This window comes from Syngnathus leptorhynchus, chromosome 18 (genome assembly GCF_054491065.1).
Source record: "Syngnathus leptorhynchus isolate UIUO chromosome 18, UIUO_Slep, whole genome shotgun sequence".
NCBI classification, from domain to species: domain Eukaryota; kingdom Metazoa; phylum Chordata; class Actinopteri; order Syngnathiformes; family Syngnathidae; genus Syngnathus; species Syngnathus leptorhynchus.
In genome coordinates this window covers 7,582,622-7,605,410 of record NC_141212.1, presented here as the reverse complement: position 1 = coordinate 7,605,410, position 22,789 = coordinate 7,582,622, and the positions used below count along the sequence as shown (strand labels likewise).

The window sequence follows — 22,789 nt, the reverse complement described above, 5'->3', positions numbered from 1 at the left end:
TACACTTCGGTGTTGATTGTCACATCAGCAGCAATAGTCTGGGTTATCGGAGTCACTGCATGAGCCTTTTTCCAAACAGAACAGAGTAGCCTGGTTTAAAAAAAAAAAGTGGATTACTGTGAGCTGGCAGGCCTCATGAGACATCATATATCTGCTCATTGTGTGTTTGGAACCACAGGCACAGCCCATAACTCCTGCATGGATACATTTACAATTTTAAACAGCATGTATACATTTGTTAAGAGATCTTGGAATCCTCCAGCCCGCATGTGGGTGTCCCGCTCGCGTGGACATGGCGGCATGCTGAGCACTCTGATTTTCAGGAATGTTTATACTTGCAACGCTCTGTACTTTAGTAAAGGAATTTCCATCCATCCATTTTCTGTACCACTTTGTCCCCACGGGGGTCGCGGGCGTGCTGGAGCCTATCCCAGCAGTCATCGGGCAGTAGGTGGGGGACACCCTGAACCGGTTGCCAGCAAATCGCAGGGCACATAGAGACAAACAACCATCCACACATGCACTCACACCTCAGGGCAATTTAGAGCACTCAATCGGCCAGTCAAGCATGTTTTGGGGTTGTAGGAGGAAACCGGAGTGACCAGAGGAAACCCACGCGGGCTCGGGGAGAACATGCAAACTCCACACAGGGAGGGTCGGAGGTGGAATTGAACCGGCACCCTCCTAATTGTGAGGTGGACGTGCTAACCAGTGCGCTACCGAGCCGCCTGTAAAGGAACTTGCGTTTAAAAAAATAATAATAATTGGAAAGGCAAAATCGATACTGTTACCACTGCCTTCGGGAACTTTAGAATTACTAGACCAGAGTTTAACAACTATCAGCTGCTCGAGACCAGACTGTGTATAAAATAATGTTTAATATATTAGCAGACTCATATAGTTTTATTGCAGCTTTATATCTGGAGGGCATTACCAGATTACTATCCCTATCCAAAAGCGACTTGGCCTGGCTTGGCGAATCATCACAGATTCTTCCACAGGCAAATTTAGATTTATGTTATGGTTGTAAAAAAGTTTGTATGGAAATGATTATTTGAAGACAACAACAGAAGCAAATAGAAGCGACATCCGACAGGTCTCAATCCAAAACTGACAGAAGCTTTCAATACAGCATGCTGAGAATTGTGACACGTCGATTCAATAATTCATTGCAGATTTACGAGTGACTACACTGAACCTCATGGGAATGCAGGGGAGCTGACTATAACAGTCAGCTGATGAATTCGTTCAGCAGACCTATCGGCTGCTCTTGCAAGTGCATTATTTAAAAGTCAGGGCTCAGTCAGGGTCCACTAATCATCTTTAATGACTCAAGCTTTCATAATTTGTTTTTCTCAGATGTTGATAATATGAAGCAGAAGAGGCAACATTTTTGTGGGAAGAGCACGACACAAAATAGTAAGTGGAGTATGTGTAGCATCCACATGTCATATGGCTAGTTGACAGCTGTGAGGGGAACACTACTTATGTACACGCTAAACAGTGGTGGGTCTCCTCCAACGCACGCACGCACGCGCACACACACGCATTGTGACAACAACAGAGCAGATGACCAGGGTATTATAAAAATGAAAAGCGTTTTTATTGACCATTAGATAAAAATCTTTTATCACGCACGCCTGGAGCAAATGACCTTTTCCACAAAGGTATGTATGTAATGTAATGCAACATTAAAACGAGATTTGACCTTGGAATTATTACATCTGGAATCAACGGGTCGCAGTACTCCTGTATAACCGCAAGATGGCGACCAAGCCTCAAATATCCTTTAGGTCATGTCAGCTGGTCGTGCGAGCAAAAGAAATGCACAGGTTTGAAACTACAAATTAAGGCGACTTTTTGCCTGACAACACGCTTTTCTTATCCACCGTACAAATAGTGGAACTTTCCACATTGCGTGTCTCCCCAAAACACAGAAAAGGTTTGCATTCGTCAAAACAATTATAAGGCGGGGCCACATCCGCATTGACTTTTTTTAAACATCCTTTTTGGACACACACTGGTAAGTCTGTCTGCCACTCGGTTTGGAGCGCGACTGTGTGTTGAACAGCCGAGCGCCATGGAAGGATCGTACAAGCAGGGAGAGGACCAGACAGCGTCCCCGTTTGTCACGACGGAACCGGAAAGTCAGAGGCAGACGCCCCAGAGGAAAAGCAGGCGTTGTAAGATTATCTGTGGGGTATGTTTTGCACACTACACGCGCACTGGGCATTCCTCTTTGCACTGCCTTCTTTGAAAATGTACTTTTACGCACCGGTGTATATTTAAAATTGGAATATTCACTATTGGAATATCCTCACTATTTACTTTTTCAAAGAGTTTGAAGTCAATTGTGGTTGAGGTGTTGATACACTGAGGTCGGGTCCTATTAGGACAGCAGCAGCATGGAGGAGAGTGAACCAGGAGCGTTAATTGTAATGACGTCATTGATGATCCCCATCCAAGACCTTGTTTGGGAGGGTTTGTTGGCTTGGGCTATTTGTAGCGATTGTGTTTTCTAGTGCCATGTCTAAAAACCATCCAAAAGTCTTCCAAACGTGCATCATGCTAATTTTGAATGAAAAAGACTACAGCTTGCAAAATGTCATCATTATGGCTGCAAAAACAAACATGTTTGTCACCATGGTTTAAACTGTGTGAGTGTGTGAACATGGAAACCAAATGTTTTCACCCCGATGCCAAGAGACAGAGCCGAGCAGACAGGAGTGCCCCCTCCCCCTCTGCTGGAAAGGGTCAAAGGAGCTTGTGTGGGTGAGTGGTGAGGGTCTTTTTCCAGCTGCTGGTGAAAGGCAGGTCAGAATACCAGAGTAAAGTTTCAAGTGAAAGAAAGCCTTTTTAATGACTTTTTGTGTGTCTGCAGTGAAAAACAGGAAACACAATAGACCACACTTGTAATCTTGTCTGACGGAGTTTTACATTTCAACATTTGATTTTCATCTTTGGAGCTTTTATAAATAGCAGCATTTGTTTACTCTTACTGGAATGAAGCTAACATAAATATTTGTAGGCAGGCTAAATCTGGAAGGCAAGCAAGGTTTTGGATAAACCGTTTGTATTGTAAACACAGTCTTGTTTATGTTTTAGAGAGCAACTCTACATTGCTGGCTTTGACTGTATACAATCTGCCAATGTAATTCAAATAGTATGTTAAATTGTGCATTCTACATTTTCTTCACATTTGCAATGTTTCCCAAGCCAAATGCAACAAAATGGCACCGGACAGTTTTAATCGGAGACATGTATGCGCAAACTTCAGACTTCAATGTGCTCCTTCCTCAAGTACGTAATAGCCACTATGAATCTGTTTGTGATTCTAACATTGGTCCTTGTTAAACTGCATTGAGCTTGCAAAAATCAAATATTTGAAGTCTCGTATCAAAAGTAGGCTAACATAACGGTTGTAAGAAATCATTTTTTTCTTCTCTGTTCCGCTAGCTTGTACAAACTTTTCATATTATAACCACATGTTGACTACCGTAATTTTCGGACTATTTTAGTGTGATGATGTGTGCTTGCATGCTGTCCATCACAAGCAGAGCTTGCATCCTAAATTGCATTGCTGCCCCTACTGTATTTTTTTTTTGTTTTTTTTTGTTTTTTACATCACCACACTAAATTCTCTTCACCAGACCTGTGCTTTTTAAAAACTCAAAAAAACAGCGCTTTCCCCTCCCAGTTGTTGCGTCACGGCCAATGGTGAAATTTAAATCACCCTCGTTCAGTTTAGTGTGAAAATAACTATATTTCTTTTTCAGTTTTTTTTTTGTTTTGTTTATTTGTTTCATGAACTTGAATATTGTCCTTTAAAGTGTGAATTGCTTTCTTCGTTTTTTCAGTGTATTAAAAATAATATGTGAGGTGATCAACTGTACTAGTAAGTAATGTGTTAATGATCAAGTAAATCTTTTACCAGCTCAGTGGCCTAGTAGTAGAGTGTCCGCCCTGAGACTGGAAGGTTGTGGGTTCAAACCCCGGCCGGGTCATACCAAAGACTATAAAAATGGAACCCATTGCCTCCCTGCTTGGCACTCAGCATTTAAGGGTTGGAATTGGGGGGTTAGATCACCAAAAATGATTCCCGAGCGCGGCGCCGCTGCTGCTCACTGCTCCCCTCTCCCCCAGGGGATGGATCAAAATCACATGGGGATGGGTTAAATGCAGAGGACAGAGCCCTTTGAGACTGCTTGTGATTTAGGGCTATATAAACTTGACTTGATTGATTGATTGATTGATTTTAGAAAAAAAACGCATATAAGTCGCTCCTGAGTATAAGTCGCCCCCCCCACCCAAACTATGGAAAAAAAACGCGACTTATAGTCCGAAAATTACGGTATTTGTTTTTACCTCAGAGTGGTACGTAGGAGGAGCTCAATATGTTGACTTCAAAATGTCTCACTTGTCCTTTTCATAGCAATGCAATGACTTTCAAACTAAAATAAGCTCATATTGTTTCTTTAGATCAATGTCTGTGTCTTTCCAACTGCCCACTTTGACAATTTAATCCCTCCGACCTGAAAAATGTGGTAGGCAGCCTGTTTACTTTGCCAGACCACAAAGAGGACTAAAGGGCATTCCCGAGGAGCCACCTCATGCTCTTCATTATACACTATACAGCTGTAAAACTCGCACCACGCAGACAAGACAGCGTGACCGCAGCATATTTTCATACCTATCACGGAATTCCAGCTAGCTCAAAATAGTTCTCTAGTGGCTGATTTATTCTCAAAGACTATCAACTGAACACTCCCTGACTCTATAAACTGATCTGTGAAAATCCCCTGTAATTATAAAGCCCCACCCCCACTTGCAGCCAGCCATCTAAGAAAGATTACAGGAGACCAAAAGCGAAACTTGTTTGTGGGAAAAGAGCACATTGATTAGAAACTCTAAGTTAAATAACTTTTTTTTTTTTCTTGAATGTTGGTTTCGATGACGACATTAAATACTCAGTGAAGACAAATCTAGAGTAAATAAGGTGGTCTATGATAATAGGGCCCAAGATTCAACTAATCTCCATTTTGTGTCTGAATCCAAGGGGGTTTTTTTTCTCTTGCAGGTTGTCTTTGTCTGCTTATTCATCCTCCTCCTTGCACTGATATTGGCGTACCAACGTCCTGCTGACGGTAGGTTTGTACATTGGTCAAAACTCAAGATAATTTCCACTTTATGACACGTCTGTGACCTCTTTTTTGAGTGTGTTTCAAAAAATTACCTCTTGCATGGGTTACAATCAATGCCAGGAATCTGAAACATGCGATGTGCTGTTCAAATTAGAAATGGGACGAACATTTTGGGGTTCTGTCTTTCTCCTAGAACATAGGTGTCAAACTCAAGGCCCGTCACATAATTTTATGTAGCCCGCAAAGACAAATCTTGCATCGACTTTGTGTCTTTACTAAAATTAAAAATTGTCTTCACTTTTTAAAGACAGATATTGCTGGCAATTTATATTACCATTCATCTTTTTAAATGATTTCAACAGTATTTACTAGTCCCTGATTTCAAAACTAGTTATTCATCAGTTTGTTGTGTAGCCTATACTGTATGTATATAGAACACATTGACAGTCATAATGGCCCTACGAGGGAAACTATGATAACAATGTGGCCCACGACAAAAATGAGTTTGACACTCATGTCCTAGAAAGTCCCCTTGTTTAACAAAACCCATTGTGCACCACAAAAGGGAGCATCCCATTACCATAGCAGACAGTTCAGACATTTGTCACTATGTGGCAGTGTGTCGTAAACATTTCCAAATTAGATCGTGGCAGTTTTACCGTGTTTTGGTTCGAGAAGAACTCTTGTCTAAAAGGCTCAGATCCAAATCTCCTGACGCGTGTCCACACGAGCCTCACTGAGCTCAGCTGTTTGCAGCTGTCATCGTCCTGGCTGGGTGGGGCGTCTTCTCTTGCGGCACCACCCGAGCCATATGTATTTACTGACTCTATATTTCCACATTTGGTGTTGCGTGGAAAGCATATGGAACAAATTTGACTTCACCACAGTCTTATTTTGGCAAGAGTGCATCTTTCTTGGATCTTGTCCGACTCTCATAAAACATCCTCATTGATATAAGTGAGCAAAGGAGCTAGAGCTCTCAAGCAAAGGTCAGTAAAAAAAAAAAAAGAAATCAGCCCAGGAGTGGTTGCGCAATATATTAACACTTGTTGGCAGTAATGATAAAGATTTTCTACATAAAGAGTTTTCCTGTTTAATAACAACAAATCAATAGATAAGATAAAAATGCCATAAAAGGTCAACTGAATAGATTTGGTATTGATTTACAACTCTTTACGTTTACAGTTAAAATTGAGTTCTTGGACGTTGCATCGATTTGCTGGAATTTAGTGTAACCCTTCTTTTTCCCAGACAATGGTGTGAACTGGCTGCAGATGGACGTTCCTGTGGGAAGTGAGCAGCCACAGTGTCCACCAAGGTAGCACTTTGATTTTGTAATTTAATATATACCTATATCCATCAATTTACATAACACATTGTTGCCTTGAGATACAAGTGACCTCACGAGTTTCTCCAGATATGTTGGCAGTAAATTCAACTCACTTCACAATAAGTCATAGGTTGGCAGGCAGGTTTTCAAACAAAAAAAATAAAATAAAGTTAAAAAAAAAAAAAACAGGCCCCAAGCTGTTTAATGCTACTCACAGTTGAAGTTCACTCAAAGGTGCAGCAACACAGGTAGAAAGACAATATAATGTCTGCATGGCACCAGATGGAGCTGCCAAATTAATCATAACACCAAACTGTTTTTCTGGCATTTCCATTCATTTCAATGGAAAAAAAATTGGTAAATACCTTACAGTATTTATTGTTTTGAGTTATGTTTATAGTCACAGAACAAACTAAACATGTATCGCAAGGCACTGCTGTTTTCCAATTTGAGCTTGTTGCTTTTAGATCACACCAGACTCCTTATTCTTATCTAAAGTAGTTTAGTCATGTTGTTGTTCTGTAAATAATAATAACCATTGACTGGTGACACCCACATGTATGGTGAGTGAGTGGCGACCATTGTTGTCAGCAGACTGTTCTCAGCTTGTGGCTCCGGAAAACAAAAGCAAATTGTTAGTCGCTGCCTGGATGTTCTGTCTTCTGAAAAAGTGACCTTCGGTTTTGGAAGTTTTTTATTTTTTTGTCTGTCTCTGTGGAAACTTTGTCAAATGACTCAGGGCTCATTGCAACATGGAAAAACGAATATAAGGTTGTTGGTTTTTTTCTTCCTTCTGTTGTGCATCTGTGTGTTTTGGCATCTTGAAGCAACATTATGCAAAACAGCCTGTTGTCACTTTCTTGCACCAGATGTGCTTTTCTCACTTTGTTGGCTAGAAGTGTGTTAGCAAATCTTAAAAATCAAACTCTAATGGGAGCAAATGGAAGTTTTGTTTATACACATAATTTAATATGCAACGGAAAGTCGAGTCTGTCTTATGTTTTTATACTCAGCCCATCAACGAAGCAACATTAAGCTGTGATTCCACAGGAATTTGACTGAGCCTCACAGAAAATCTTTTCATGTTTAAATCCTTATCAGTCTTGCTGCCTCTTGCTCAGTTTCACCAGGCCGCCCCTCATCCTGGTGTCTTTAGATGGTTTCCGGGCCAAGTATCTAAAAGATCACGTCGGCCATCTGCCCGTCATCAGCAAGTTACGTAAGTGGCCCAAACTTGCATTTCTGTGGCGTCTTGTGGTTCTGGAAATGTCTTGATGAGGTCAAACGCTGTGTTGCAGGAACTTTGGGTACAACCACGTCACATATGAGGCCAGTGTATCCGACAAAGACATTCCCAAACCACTACTCAATTGTCACTGTGAGTATTTGTTGCAGCTCATATTTTATTCCTATTCTTTTTACTCACTGTTCTAACCGCCTGCATGATGGCAACTCTAACTATGATGTGTCCCGTGATAAAAACAAGTTTAAATGTCACTTGAGTTCTGCATTTCCTAATCTGGAGTCATTTGATTTCAGTGCTGCAATAATGAATGCATTATGGAATCAAATTTGTACAGTATTAGATACTTAGGGTCTATTCAGACCAGAAAAGTCCTTTAGTCCGGACCAAGAGTGGACTTAATTTTTTTCGTTTGGTGCGGTTCCTATTTAGACTGTCCATTTTGCAAGTGAAGTACAGTATCAGGTCAGCATCGCAAGAGCGGAGCGGAGCCATGACACATTTACACTTTAAAATGTTCATCTTCATCTTCTTCCGCTTATCCGGGGTTGGGTCGCGGGGGCAGCAGCTTTAGGAGGGACTCCCAGACCTCCCTCTCCCCAGCCACTTCCTCCAGCTCATCCCGGGGGATCCCAAGGCGTTCCCAGGCCAGCCGAGAGACGTAGTCTCTCCAGCGCGTCCTGGGTCGACCCCGGGGTCTCCTACCGGTGGGACATGCCCGGAACACCTCCCCAGGGAGGCGTCCAGGAGGCATCCTGATGAGATGCCCGAGCCACCTCATCTGGCTCCTCTCAACGTGGAGGAGCAGCGGCTCTACTCAGAGTCTCTCCCGGATGACCGAGCTTCTCACCCTATCTCTAAGGGAGAGCCCGGACACCCTGCGGAGGAAACTCATTTCAGCCGCTTGTATCCTGGATCTCGTTCTTTCGGTCACGACCCATAGCTCATGACCATAGGTGAGGGTAGGAGCGTAGATCGACCGGTAAATCGAGAGCTTTGCCTTTTGACTCAGCTCTCTCTTCACCACGACGGACCGGTACAGAGTCCGCATTACTGCCGACGCTGCACCGATCCGCCTGTCGATCTCGCGCTCCATCCTGCCCTCACTCGTGAACAAGACCCCAAGATACTTGAACTCCTCCACTTCGGGTAGGATCTCATCCCCGATCCGGAGAGGGCATTCCACCCTTTTCCGACCGAGGACCATGGACTCGGATTTGGAGGTGCTGACCCTCATCCTGACCGCTTCACACTCGGCTGCGAACCGCTCCAGTGAGAGCTGGAGATCACGGACTGATGAAGCCAACAGCACCACGTCATCTGCAAAAAGCAGAGACGCGATGCTGAGGTCCCCAAACCGGACCCCCTCAACGCCTCGGCTGCGCCTAGAAATTCTGTCCATAAAAATTATGAACAGAATCTGAACCCGAGCGGTGTTCTATTATTGGAATTCTGTGCTCGACACGGATTTTCTATAATGAACACCATGTTCAAGCATAAGGGTGTCCATGTGTGGACTTGGCACCAGGACACCCTAGGCCGCAGTTCGTTGATCGACCTTGTAGTCGTGTCATCAGATTTGCGGCCGCATGTTTTGGACACTCGGGTGAAGAGAGGGGCGGAGCTGTCAACTGATCACCACCTGGTGGTGGGTTGGCTCCGATGGTGGGGGAAGATGCCGGTCCGACCTGGCAGGCCCAAACGCTCTGTGAGGGTCTGCTGGGAACGTCTGTCAGAATCCCCTGTCAGGAAGAGCTTCAACTCCCACCTCCGGCAGAGCTTTTTCCACGTCCCGAGGGAGGCGGGGGACATTGAGTCCGAGTGGACCTTGTTCCGCGCCTCCATTGTTGAGGCAGCCGACCGGAGCTGTGGCCGTAAGGTTGTTGGTGCCTGTCGTGGCGGCAATCCCCGAACCCGGTGGTGGACACCGGCGGTAAGGGATGCTGTCAAGCTGAAGAAGGAGTCCTATAGGGCCTTTTTGGCCTGCGGGACTCCGGAGGCAGCTGACAGGTACCGGATGGCCAAGCGGAACGCGGCTTCGGCGGTTGCTGAGGCAAAAACTCGGGCGTGGGAGGAGTTTGGCGAGGCCATGGAGAATGACTTCCGGACGGCTTCGAGGAAATTCTGGTCCACCATCCGGCGTCTCAGGAGGGGGAAGCAGTGCACGGTCAACACTGTTTACAGTGGAGATGGTGTGCTGCTGACCTCGACTCGGGATGTCGTGAGTCGGTGGGGGGAATACTTCGAAGACCTCCTCAATTCCACCGACACGCCTTCCATTGTGGAAGCAGGGCCTGGGGACTCTGAGGCGGACTCTCCAATCTCGGAGGTCGAAGTCACTGAGGTAGTCAAAAAACTCCTCGGTGGCAAGGCCCCGGGGGTGGATGAGATCCGCCCGGAGTTCTTAAAGGCTCTGGATGTTGTGGGGCTGTCATGGCTGACACGCCTCTACAGCATTGCGTGGACATCGGGGACAGTGCCTCTGGATTGGCAGACTGGGGTGGTGGTTCCCCTCTTTAAGAAGGGGGACCGGAGGGTGTGTTCCAATTACAGGGGAATCACACTCCTCAGCCTCCCTGGTAAGGTCTATTCAGGGGTGCTGGAGAGGAGGATCCGTCGGGAGGTCGAACCTTGGATTCAGGAGGAGCAGTGTGGCTTTCGTCCTGGCCGTGGAACAGTGGACCAGCTCTACACCCTCGGCAGGATCCTCGAGGGTGCATGGGAGTTCGCCCAACCAGTCCACATGTGTTTTGTGGACTTGGAGAAGGCGTTCGACCGTGTCCCTCGGGAGGTTCTCTGGGGGGTGCTTCGGGAGTACGGGGTGCCGAGCCAACTGATAAGGGCGGTTCGGTCCCTGTATCACCGATGCCAGAGTTTGGTCCACATTTCCGGCAGTAAGTCGGATTCGTTCCCAGTGAGGGTTGGACTCCGCCAAGGCTGCCCTTTGTCACCGACTTTAAAATGTTTAAAAATACAATAAAGTGTTTAAATATGAAATTACAAAAGTCTTGTGCGGATGCGCTCGCGATGGGCCGCGGTGGCGCGTCAGTCGGTCAGCAGGCAAGAGCAGAGAGGCGCCAGACACGTTTACACTTCAAAAAAGGTTAATAAAAGTCTTGTGTGTTATTGTAACAATATATTTGCTCGTATTTATTTTCTTATTTATGTAAATAAATAAGAATGCCAGTCAGTTTGACTTTAAAAAATTTACAAGTGTTTCAAAATACAAAAAAAGTGTTTAAAAAAAACAATGAAGTGTATAAAACTACAATAAAGGTTCATAAAATTCTTGCGCAAATATTGTAACAATATATTTATGATAATGATGACGATGATAAAACTTTATTCATCCCACAGCGGGGAAATTTACTTGTCACAGCAGCGTACAAGAGTGCAAGAATACAAGTGGCAAATTTAAAAAAGGATAAATAACAGACAAGGACAAAGACAAGTGCCACTAGTAGCGGTAGAGACGAAACACAATTTTATCAGGCATGTTGTAGAGTCTGAACAGCAGTGGGAATAAAGGACCTGCGGAATCTTTCCTTCCGACACCTTGGGTGTAATAGTCTGGCTAAAAATTCAAGAAGAATTTCAAGAAGAATTTATTCGCCATGTTTGAGCGTGCCAAACAAGGAATTTGACTTTGTTACATCACAGTCTCTCTTCAACATTTAGGTGACTAACAACACTCAGGACATGTGAAAATGACAAATGACAATACAATGACAATATTCTCAGCCATCCCCTGGTCTTAAACTCCCATGAGGGCAAGGAAAAACTCAAATTTCCGACTAGGGGAAGTGAGAAACCTTGAGAAGAGACCACAGATGGCAGGGTCCCTCTTCCAGGATGACCAGGCTGCAATGGATGCAGAGAAGACACATAGTGCAAACAGTGTAGACAATCCAAAAGGGTGTGGAGAGCAGGATGTTATTGCACAGCAATGACTCTGAGACTCTAAGATTGGTATGAGTTCATCAGAGCAACAGCCTGGGGGAAGAAGCTGTTTCTGTGTCTGCCGTCCGGAGGGTAGTAGTTCAAACAGACTGTAACTTGGGTGAGAAGGGTCCGTAGAGATGTTGCTTGCGCGTTTTCTGGTCCTGGACAGGTACAAGTCTTGGATAGATGGGAGGTTGATTCCAATGATCTTTTCTGCAGTCCTGATTGTCCGTTGCAGTCTGTGCTTGTCTTGTTTGGAGGCCGATCCAAAGCAGACAGTGATGGAGGTGCAGAGGACAGATTGGATGATGGCGGTGTAGAAGGTCTTCAGCAGCTCCCGCAGCAGGTTGAACTTCTTGAGCAGTCTCAGGAAGTACAGCCTCTGCTGGGCCTTCTTCCGGACAGAGTCTATGTGGCTGGTCCATTTCAGGTCTCGTGAGATTGTGGTACCCAGGAACTTGAAGGTGTCTGAGGAGAGTATGGTATTACTGCGGATAGTGAGGGGTGAAAGTGGTGAAGGATCTCGCCTGAAATCCACTGTCATCTCCACGATCTTGAGCGGGTTCAGCTCCAGGTGATTTTGGCTGCACCAGTGGACCAGCCGCTCCACCCCCTGTCTGTACGCAGTCTCATCACCGTCCCAGATCAGTCCGATGAGAGTCGTGTCATCTGCATACTTCAGGAGCTTCACAGGAGAGTCACCTGAGGAGAAATCGTTGGTGTAGAGAGAGAAGAGCAGTGGGGAGAGGACGCACCCCTGGGGGGCGCCAGTACTGGTGGTACTCACACCAGTGACATGCTCCCCAGCCTCACACGCTGTCTCCTGTTGGTCAGGAAGCTGGTGATCCAATGACAAGTGGAGGCAGGCACCGCGAGCTGGATGAGCTTCTGTTGGAGGATGTCAGGAGCGATGGTGTTGAACGCCGAGCTGAAATACACAAACAGGATCCTGGCATACGTTCCTGCGATGTCCAGGTGGTGCAGGATGTAGTGCAGTCCCATGTTGATCGCATCATCCACCGACCTGTGTGCCCGGTAGGCAAACTGGAGGGGGTCAAGCAGGGGACCCGTGACATGCTTCAGGTGGTTCAGCACTAACCTCTCGAAAGATTTCATGACCACAGATGTCAGAGCGACAGGTCTGTAGTCATTCAATTCTGAATTGAAAGGAGCTGCTCAGGGACCGCACAATGTCATGGAGGGGGTGAGAGGTGTTGTCCATGATGGATTTCAGCTTAATTAACGTCCTTCTCTCACCCACAACCTAAATGGAGTCCAGGGGACAGCCCAGGACAGAGCTCGCTCTCCTGACCATCTTATTTAGTCTCCCCCTGTCCCGGTCTGTACTGCCCCCACCCCAGCAGACCACAGTGTAGAGGATGGCTGAGGCCACCACAGAGTCATAGAAGGTCCTGAGGAGAGCCATGCACACACCAAAGGACCTCAGTCTTCTCAGCAGGTGGAGGCGACTCTGGCCCTTCTTGTACAGGGCGTGGGTGTGATCAGTCAAGTTTGTTGTTAAGGTGAAAACCCAGGAATTTGTTAGTTTACTCTTGTTTTTTTTTTTTTATTGTCCAATTTATTGAAATAATGTTTCTCAAAAATACAAATACAATAAAAGTTTTATGGATATTTTCTCTACATCACGGATTTTTACCTATTTCTGGTGGTCTTGGAACCAATTATCCACGATAAACGAGGGATTACTGTATACACATCCACGCTTATGACGATTTGTGCTCCCATTGGACAGCAATGACGAGGGCAGCACACAGAGCGCAAACCCGCAAATGGAGGAAAACATCCAAGTCCTACGCGCTGCATATTTGTGCTGTTGGTGCAGATCTTCGCTGTTTGTAGAGTCAAATGAATTAAAGTCGACTTAAATCACATGAACACAAAACGATTACCCTACGAGAGCTCAAACAAAAGTCAGGAACACCAAAAAGGATCTCATAACAAAAATACTATAAAATATACAAAAAACAACATGAAAAAAAAAAAAAAGCTTTTCCTTCTGAATCCTTTTTTGGGGAGATATGCGTGAGCCACAAACTTCGGTTCTGAAGTGAACCACACCAGAGTTCATTTGGAAGCGAACCAAGACCACTTGGAAAAAGTACATCTCTGTCCGTTTCTTTAATCTGCACCAGGATTTGTTTGCGTGTATTCACACCTACACAAAAGGGCCGGACCAGTGTTCCAATCGAACCTTGGTCCGTTTAAAGCAGACCAAACAGTCAGGTCTAAATACACCCTTAATCTTGCACTTTGACACTTAGAGGTTCTACATGTAAGTATTGACTTGTTTTAATATAGGGAGCGATTATTAACCTTGAGAGCTTACTTTCCTTTATCAGAACATGTTGAATACTTACCTGTGTAGACTTCCACTTCATATGCAGGTATGGACAAGAACGGGATTAATTCTACAACCTCTCATAGTTTTTCTTCAAGGCAACTGTTGTTACTCTGTTGGTTGTTCATTTGTTGCGTAATTATCGAGGGTTGTGAAACGTGTTCTATTCAAAATCTGCATCCTCTTTGCCTACTTGGCTATTATCTAAGACTATCTTTAAGTAACAATAATATATGTTGAAGCGAGTTCTCGACAACTATTATTTCCTTGCTACAGGGCCTTTACCCAGAGTCCCACGGGATAGTTGACAACAAAATGTACGACGTAAACCAGAATTTATTCTTCAGCTTGAAAACTGAGGAGAAATTCAACTCTAAATGGTACCAAGGAGAGCCAGTAAGTAAAAGTCTGCAGCCATCATGTTTTTATGTATTTGTCTTCATCTCATCTGTATTCCTTGCTTTGATCTCCAGATCTGGATCACTGCCATGAAGCACAAATTGAAAGCAGGAACTTTCTTCTGGCCCAGTTCAGATGTGGCCATCCATGGCACGTTTCCAGATTTCTACAAAATCTATAATAGGTAAGAGTGACACTGTTTATACAATGAGGCACCGATCATGTGACTTGACTCGAGTCAAACTAAATTTTCTTGTGCTGATTTCTCTGCATAGAAGCACCACTTTTGAGTCCAGAGTGTTGACGCTTTTTGAGTGGCTGGATTTAGCACAAGGAGAACGGTATTTTTCTTTTTTGTACAATCCCATCAGGCTATCTTCAGTGAGAACGAATGTGATCTTATTTATTTCTTATACTTTTTTATTTACTTGTTTTCTTTAGACCTGACTTTTACACTTTGTACCTGGAGGAGCCTGACTCATCCGGGCATCGCTATGGACCAGAAAGCAACCAAGTAAAGCATTATCTCAACAGGTTACAGAAACGTAAAGTCAGAAAAGGAATGATGCAGGAGCCCTGACCTCTAACCTATCAAGCGGCTTTGGAATTATCCAAAGCATATTTGTAACTATAGATCAATTAGATTAATTGAATAATTGGATAAGAAATCTTAATAAAATACTAATAAATATGAATATAAATATTAATTGTTAGTTATTAACCAATTATACATTCTATCAATTAGATTAATCGAATAATTGGATAAAACATATTAATAAAATATTAAAATATTAATAAATATGAATATAAATATTAAAGTGTATTCCAAAACCCATTTTTCTCCATTACTCTTATGAACCAATTATTGTCGATTAATCTATGAAATGTAACAATTTGTTCTCCAGGTCATTGAGGCCCTGAAGAATGTGGACCGGATTATGGGGATGTTAATGGACGGTTTGATGCACAGGAATTTGCTTCACTGCGTCAACCTAATCATCGTATCGGATCACGGTGAGTTAAGAATAAGCGTGGCTTCCCTTGGATTCACAAGGTGAGCAACCAGAATGAATGAATGACTATGAAAACCTAACTTGTGGATGGATTATGTATTATAAACAGAACTATGTGCGTGTTTTTCAGGCATGGAAGAAGCAACATGTGAAAGAGCAGCATTTGTGTCAACCTACCTGAACGACACAGATAACTTCACGGTCGTACAAGGCGCGGCCGCTCGTATTAGACCCATCCGGCTGCCAGACGACTTCTTTTCCTGTGAGCTCCTAACAACCGACTTTCCGTCCTTCCAACGGGAACCCTGACATTTTCCTCACTGCCCCCTTTTTGGGTTTTTTCTACAGTCGACTATGAGGGCCTGGTGAAGAACCTGTCGGTATGCAGAGAATTCCAAACGTGACTTATTGTATTGATACAAGGGGATGGAACGATTATCTGCTAGCTTGGCTCACTGTCAAACGAGCCGGCCATGTATTGATCCTGCCTGCTCTGTGTTTGTTTTCAAGTGCAGGACTCCCGCGCAGCCAATGAGGGCGTACCTTAAAGAGAACCTCCCCAAGCGCTTTCATTTTGCCAACAATGTGAGGATTGAGAGAGGACACCTGTACATGAAGGAAGGCTGGCAGGCAGCGCTGTAAGTCATCATTCAATTCAATTCGTTCGGATTAAACATAAAATAAATGTATGACTGTTCTCAATGATGCTTTTTTAAAATTTTATTTTATTGTGCGCAGAGACCGCAAGGAAATCAAGTACTGCTCGGGTGGTTTCCATGGCTCCGATAACCTTTTCACTAACATGCAGGTGAGACAAAAGCTGGATGTTAGTCACTTTGCATCCTGTTTAAAAGAAGCATATGAGATTTAGCAAGTTTAAGTCAAGGCCACTGATGTTGATAAATGAGAAGACATCAGTCAGATAGGATTTCAGGATGCAATATTTTGGCGGGGTTCCACATCCTTACATTGACTTTCCTGGAACTGGAATCCCCTGGTTATTTTTTTTTTCCATTTGAATAGGACCTCACAGACTCAAGATAGTCCTTAGTTAGATTTACGACTAACGGCATGAGCTTCAACTTCAAAGACGTATGTTCTTTCCAGGCAATCTTCATTGGTTACGGTCCAGGATTTCAAAACAGCACAGTTGTGGCTCCCTTTGAAAACATTGAATTGTATAATCTCATGTGTGGTAAGTGACACGGTTTTAAAAATTGTTTCGAGCTTTGTTGAGATATTTGAAATTATCGTAAACTCCCCCCCCCCCCCCACACACACACACACACACAGATCTTCTCGACATCCCTCCCGCTCCAAACAACGGTACACACGGAAGTCTGAATCACCTCCTCTGGGATCCCGTCCACTTCCCTGTTCACCCTGCGCAGCTCTCCCACGACACGCCCTGTGAGGCCGCTGACCCCGACCCACTTGTCAACCTAAACTGCTCATGCAACCCACTCAAAGAAGGCACCCACGTAAGTTTTGTTTCCTTCCAATCAACGCTGTTATTATGCCATTTACACCGTGAAATATTTCTCAACTTTATTACCAGGGTGAAGAAACGGAAAGCATGATTCCAAATGCCAGTGAGTGTCTTTTTTTTTATGTATTTATTTTTGTTGAAAGGAGAACTCATTCGTGTGGTTTGCACGCATGGAGTGTATTCATAGTTTGAGTGCCAGCATGGGTTGTATTTTTAGGCATTTTATTGGAGTAGTTCAGCTTTGTGGCAACAGTATAATAATAATGATTTTCCAAATGAATGTGAGCCAACACCTGCAGTTAACTTTTTTTTTTTTTCATTTTGAGGAACTATTTTGTCATTGCATTTTGTAATCCAAACCCCAAGATTTGTGTGTGTGCGTGAGTGAATAAAGGTGGCTGTTGTAGTTGAAACATTTTGTAGTAATATGCTGAAAAACTCACTTATTTGCTGTAAAAGCACCAAAAGTCATTGGTGTCAAGGAACAATGTCGAAGCGATTCAAGAACAAAATAATCTACGAATATCATTCAGAAGACATAATGAAGCTAATTGAAATAATTCAAGGTTTAATGTTTGCCATTTCATAGTCGTCAAATCTAGGTTACGTCGCCTCCACCATCCCTTCGGTGTGCCAAGTGTTGTCCAAGCGGATGCAACTTTTTGTCTACTTCACCAGTCCACCTACATCACAGGCTACAGCCAAGACCGTCACATGGCTCTCTGGGTGGCGTATAACATCCCAAAACTGGTGAGTCTTTCATCCCTAAACATAGCCTCGGCTAGTTAGTGATGTGGGTTTGGAAGAGGACTCAATGAGGGTTCGACTTGACCTTTTTGAATATCTGGCCTAAGATGTTCTGAGTGATCTCCATGTTGGCACAACTAGGGTTCTCATTGTGTGTAAACAGTGATCTCAGGCAGAGAATAGATTTTTTTTTCCAATTCATTCAGTATTTACAGTATACAAATGCACCACACTACATTAGTCGTTGTTGTCAAAAAATGAGTCATAACAAAAATCACACCAGATTCAGATTTCATGATTTTTGTAAGTCTGGCTAGCAGCCAAATATTTGCCATCGGAAAAAAAACTCCATAAGAAACAAGTCAAAACGACTTTTTGAAATTGGTCTTCTGATTCCGAAGCGTTTTCCGATGAGTAATGAGCCCGTATAATATATGAGCTTTTTTTTTTTTTTAACTATTATAAATGAACGTTTCTACGATTTTGTTACTTAACAGCTTCGTAAAATATTTGATCACCTCTGCATTTTAGTAGAGTTTAGTGGTCTTGTCACTTCCATGTCTACTTTGTATGAGCTTGTAATGTTGTTTCGAACCCCAGTGAGCGTGACCCCCAAAGTTCTAACCCCCCTCAGCGAGTATCTGTGCAGGCTCTCTAAAAGCGAGCTTCGACATTAAACAAACCACCCACGTAGTAATGACACGAAGCCTTCTTGAGTATCTTCAGATACCGCACGTCGGTCGCGTTGACGCTCACTCCGTGAGATATTTTGAGCCTCATTGCCTCTTGTTTGCTTCTGCAGTACAAAGTAAGCCAACTCGCAGTTGTTTTCTATTCTAGGCAAGAGTCAAATTAAGTGGTGGTAATATTTATCTGATGTCTAGGGAGAGATTAGTTGAATTCTGACAGCCTAAAAGCCAAATGTGTGGTCATTTGAGTGGAAAATAATCCCTTGGAATCATTTTGATGGGATACTGGCTTGCGATTCTGTCGTCATAGTGTCATGGCTTGCATACTTGAATAGCTCATTGTTGTTGCTAAACTGTTGTGCATGAAAAATTATAGGAAAAGGCCAGCAAAGCAATCAACTTGTACAACTGTGGGTTGAGATGATAAATGTAACAATTGGACAGCAAACAGAAAGAGTGCAATGCCCTGAATGACACACAGTCGAGCCAAGCGAGCTTCAGCAACGCCCTCGGTGCTGTGAACCGCTGTCCTGAAACTCCGCCTGACTCCTGACCCATTTGCTTTTTCAGGTCAGTGCGATGCACCTGGACCCAAATTTCGAGGCGTGTATTCGCAAAGACGTCCGCATACCAGCAGCCACCAGCCAGATGTGCGCCAACGACAACACCCAGGGCCTGCTCTACCCCCCCTGTGAGTGTGAGCATGATGGTCACAGCTCTTTATCCCATGAATTGAAGCTGACATCTTTCAGAACTGCATTATCGTGTAAATAGAAACTGAACAGTAACCACGGCGACACATCATCAGTTAAGAATGACCATGCTAAAGCCTACGTGAAATCCAATGTGCATTCTTTGCATTCTCATTGAATCCTCGCTTGGCTCCAGTTAGCACTCACATCCAAATTAAGACCAAAAGCTGCAAAATCTGTGAGAAATTGAGTGATAGCGGCAAAGGACTAATTTTGGCTAAATGAAGCTGCTTCAATCACTTAAGGTTTCCTTGGCATGATTAACATGCGCCAAAGCAATATTGTAGCACGATTGTTGAATTGTTCACTGTCATGTGTATTGCTTACGTATTTTTTGCATCTCTTGCTTCTTTTTTTTCCCAAAAGACCTGAATATCAAAAAAGGAGCAGCAGACTCACTCATCTCCAGCAACATGGTGCCAATGTTCCCTGAATTTAAAAGTGAGATATTTGCATCTGCAAACAAATCTGTTGGCAGTTTTTAAACGTGAATGGTAATATCAGGATTGTTTTTCTTTTTAATTTGGTCTTTCAAGTCTTCTGCTGTTTTTTTTTTTTTCTCCACCCAAGATGCTTTTGTTGAAATGTCTGCTGTGTGATGAACACATCAGAAAGGCAAATGTTTTCTTTGGGATCACCCACCACAATGGAAAATTGACTCACTCCCTCCCTGCAGGAGGACTTTGACTATTTGGGGCCTCACTGTGGCAGATGCTGCCCTCAAGTGGCTGGAATCCTGCATGTCAGATCCTACATGATGAGCGTTGTACATAAAATATATTTTTTTGTGTGCATTTTGTCTTCCATCAGAGGTTTGGGAGTACTTCCATGGTGTCATGCTTCCAAAGTATTCAAAGCAGATGAATGGAGTCAAGGTCATGAGTGGTCCAATATTTGATGAAGATTATGATGGAAAAGTTGACGCCTTCAAGAGCCTTGCACCGTAAATCCATCACGAATTGGCTGTGTAATAATGTACTGGATTGACATGATCTTATATTTCTCCAGAAATGAGGCCACGATGCCAACGCATTTTTTCGTGATCCTGACCAGTTGTCAAAATTCTAACTTTGATTCTGGGAACTGCAATGGTCCTCTCATGGTCAAGTCCTTCATCCTCCCACACAGAGCGGAATACACCGACACCTGCTCCGTGAGTAATGCCACCGACACGTGATTAAGACGCTTCGCTGGCTCCTCCTCTAAAATTGGTCACCTTCCCGCTGATTTGTAGACCTCCTCAGATTTAAGATGGATGGAGGAATGGATCCAGCTGCACGCGGCTCGCGTCCGTGATGTGGAACTGCTGACTGGCCTAAGTTTTTACCACGATAGGTTGTCTGTTGAAGAGACGCTACAGCTCAAGACGTTTTTACATAGTGTTTGAACTCCATTAACTGTAGATCAGATGAAAAAAAACAAGGGCTCAGGCTTCACTTGGTGCCTCGTTCATTTAAAAAATCTGGGATTATGGCATTTAAAATGATTGTTGTAAATACTGAACACCATACCCTGGTTGTAGATCTTGTTCCTTGTGTCATTGAATGACTTTTATTTTGCTTCTGAAAACCAGAGCTGAAGACGGACTGAAACAAATCCAAATAATTTTGCTGAAATGTGCGTTCATAGTTGAGAAGACCCCCCCCCCCCCCATGCATCTCAAGAAAAAAAATCACAGAAAATTATTTCCGTAGTGTAGATAGTTCCAAAGGTGAACTTGATATTAAATAATAAAAATATTACTTTCTAGAAGCCATGCTCCTACCCAATTTCTGTTACAAAAAATGTGAAGACTGTATCAGTGCATGTGCATGTGCAATTAAGTTCACTGATCGTCTTGTGCCATTTGTCCACTCTGTGGCGCCGTCCCCATGTTTTATTTTCATTGAATGTAAATGAATATATTTGTGACACTAAATAACTTTTATAAAGTTTTTATAGAACACAAGTGTTCTTGTGGAGCACCAACTACTGGCAAGGAAGACTTAACCAATGTCAGATTTTATTTATTTATTTATTGACTTAATTAGTTACTTACTTACTCACTCACTCACTCACTCACTCACTCACTCACTCACTTACTTACTTACTTACTTACTTACCGTAATTTTCTGACTATCTGTCGCTCCAGAGTATAAATCGCACCAGCCATAAAATGCACAATAAAGTGAAAAAAAACATACCGTAATTTTTGGACGATAAGTCGCTCCGGAATATAAGTCCCACCAGCCATAAAATGCACAATAAAGTGAAATAAACATATATAAGTCGCACCGGAGTATAAGTCGCACTTTTGGGGCAAATTTATTTGTCAAAATCCAACACCAAAAACAGACATGAACCAGCAACAACAGGCTAAACGATACGGTATGCTAACGTGATATATACTCAGTAGCGACTTATACGTATGTGATTTTTTTCACAAATTTTGAAAATTCAAAAATCCGCGATGTAGTGAAACCGCGATAAACGAACCGCGATGTAGCAAGGGATTACTGTCATTTGAACTGCAAGTGACGTCACCCGTGCCGCGCGGCGGTTGTTTACATAAAAGGCAAAGGATTCGATCACGGGATGACGAAGATGACGAAGGGCCCCACGTACTACCGGCATCATTAGCGGCTTTGTTTGTAAGTGACACGGAGGACGAAGAGTTTGAAGGATTTAATAATTTTGAGTGACACAGAAGGTTTGAAAAACTATTATGGCTTTTACGCACGCCCGGTCTTTCTCGACGGGAGCTCTTTTTCACCTCCGTGGATGGAAGTCGGGGGCCGGCGCTCGGCCGGGTGGCTGTCTGGGGACGGTGGATGGGGCTCGGAGATGGCTTTTACGCACGGCCAGTCCTATTTATGGAGCTCTCTTCCACCTCCGTGGCTGGAAGTTCAGTATTTGTTGGCTCGTTGAACTCTTGTTTTGTTAAATAAAGAGCAGTTTACCAAACCCACGTCTTTCCTGGTACATTGTTAACGCTACAATATCGTTATATACTAGATCTCTGCAGCGCACGCGCGGCATTGTTGACATAAAGAACGAGGAATTTGATCGATGGATATAATGATTTGGAGTGACACAGATGGTTTGATAATATTGTTGTTATATAAACCCACGTCTTTCCTGGTACTTTGTTAACGCTACAATATAGTTATATACTAGATTGCTGCAGCGCACGTGCGGCGTTGTTGACATAAAGAACGAGGAATTTGATCGATGGATTTAATGATTTGGAGTGACACAGATGGTTTGATAATATTGTTGTAATATGATAGTTATTTGAAATATACTTTATATATCGTTATATGGGTCTGTGGAATAATTACAAATGCAACGTACAACGGGTCCGACGTCAGCATATGCGGCGCATACGCAGCATTGTTTACATAAAGCACGATCAATGGATTTAATGAATTGGAGTGACACAGATGGTTTGATAAACGTGTTATTTATGTAATACTTACCGTAATTTTCGGACAATAAGTCGCCCCGGAGTATAAGTCGCACCAGCCATAAAACGCACAATAAAGTTTAAAAAAAAAACATATATAAGTATGTAGTATAAGTCGCACTTTTGGGGCAAATTTGTTTGTCAAAATCCAACACCAAGAACAGATAGCAGGATCAACAGGCTAAACGATATGGTATGCTAACGTGACATGTACACAAACGAGGAGCTGAGAACGGGCCT

General features: G+C 43.4%; 1 protein-coding gene across 1 annotated transcript; it reads left to right on the top strand.

The window, feature by feature from the left end:
• Window positions 1-1,821: 1,821 nt before the first annotated feature.
• enpp1 (ectonucleotide pyrophosphatase/phosphodiesterase 1) lies at window positions 1,822-20,856 on the top strand. The gene is made up of 23 exons (XM_085937979.1): window positions 1,822-2,200; window positions 5,078-5,144; window positions 6,393-6,459; window positions 7,593-7,690; window positions 7,770-7,849; window positions 14,292-14,411; window positions 14,489-14,598; window positions 14,690-14,755; window positions 14,856-14,928; window positions 15,320-15,428; window positions 15,558-15,689; window positions 15,776-15,807; window positions 15,938-16,065; window positions 16,166-16,235; window positions 16,535-16,622; window positions 16,721-16,908; window positions 16,986-17,019; window positions 17,506-17,666; window positions 18,923-19,043; window positions 19,471-19,545; window positions 19,915-20,047; window positions 20,113-20,257; window positions 20,339-20,856. The coding sequence occupies exons 1-23, from the start codon at window positions 2,081-2,083 to the stop codon at window positions 20,489-20,491; spliced, it is 2,370 nt and encodes a 789-aa protein (XP_085794105.1). The 5' UTR covers window positions 1,822-2,080; the 3' UTR covers window positions 20,492-20,856.
• Window positions 20,857-22,789: the final 1,933 nt, after the last annotated feature.

Coding starts and splice junctions, on each gene's coding strand:
- enpp1 (XM_085937979.1), top strand. CDS start 2,081: ATGGAAGGATCGTACAAGCAGGGAGAGGACCAGACAGCGTCCCCGTTT. Junction 14,756..14,855: donor GATTTAGCACAAGGAGAACG/GTATTTTTCTTT, acceptor TGTTTTCTTTAG/ACCTGACTTTTACACTTTGT. Junction 16,909..16,985: donor CACTCAAAGAAGGCACCCAC/GTAAGTTTTGTT, acceptor CTTTATTACCAG/GGTGAAGAAACGGAAAGCAT.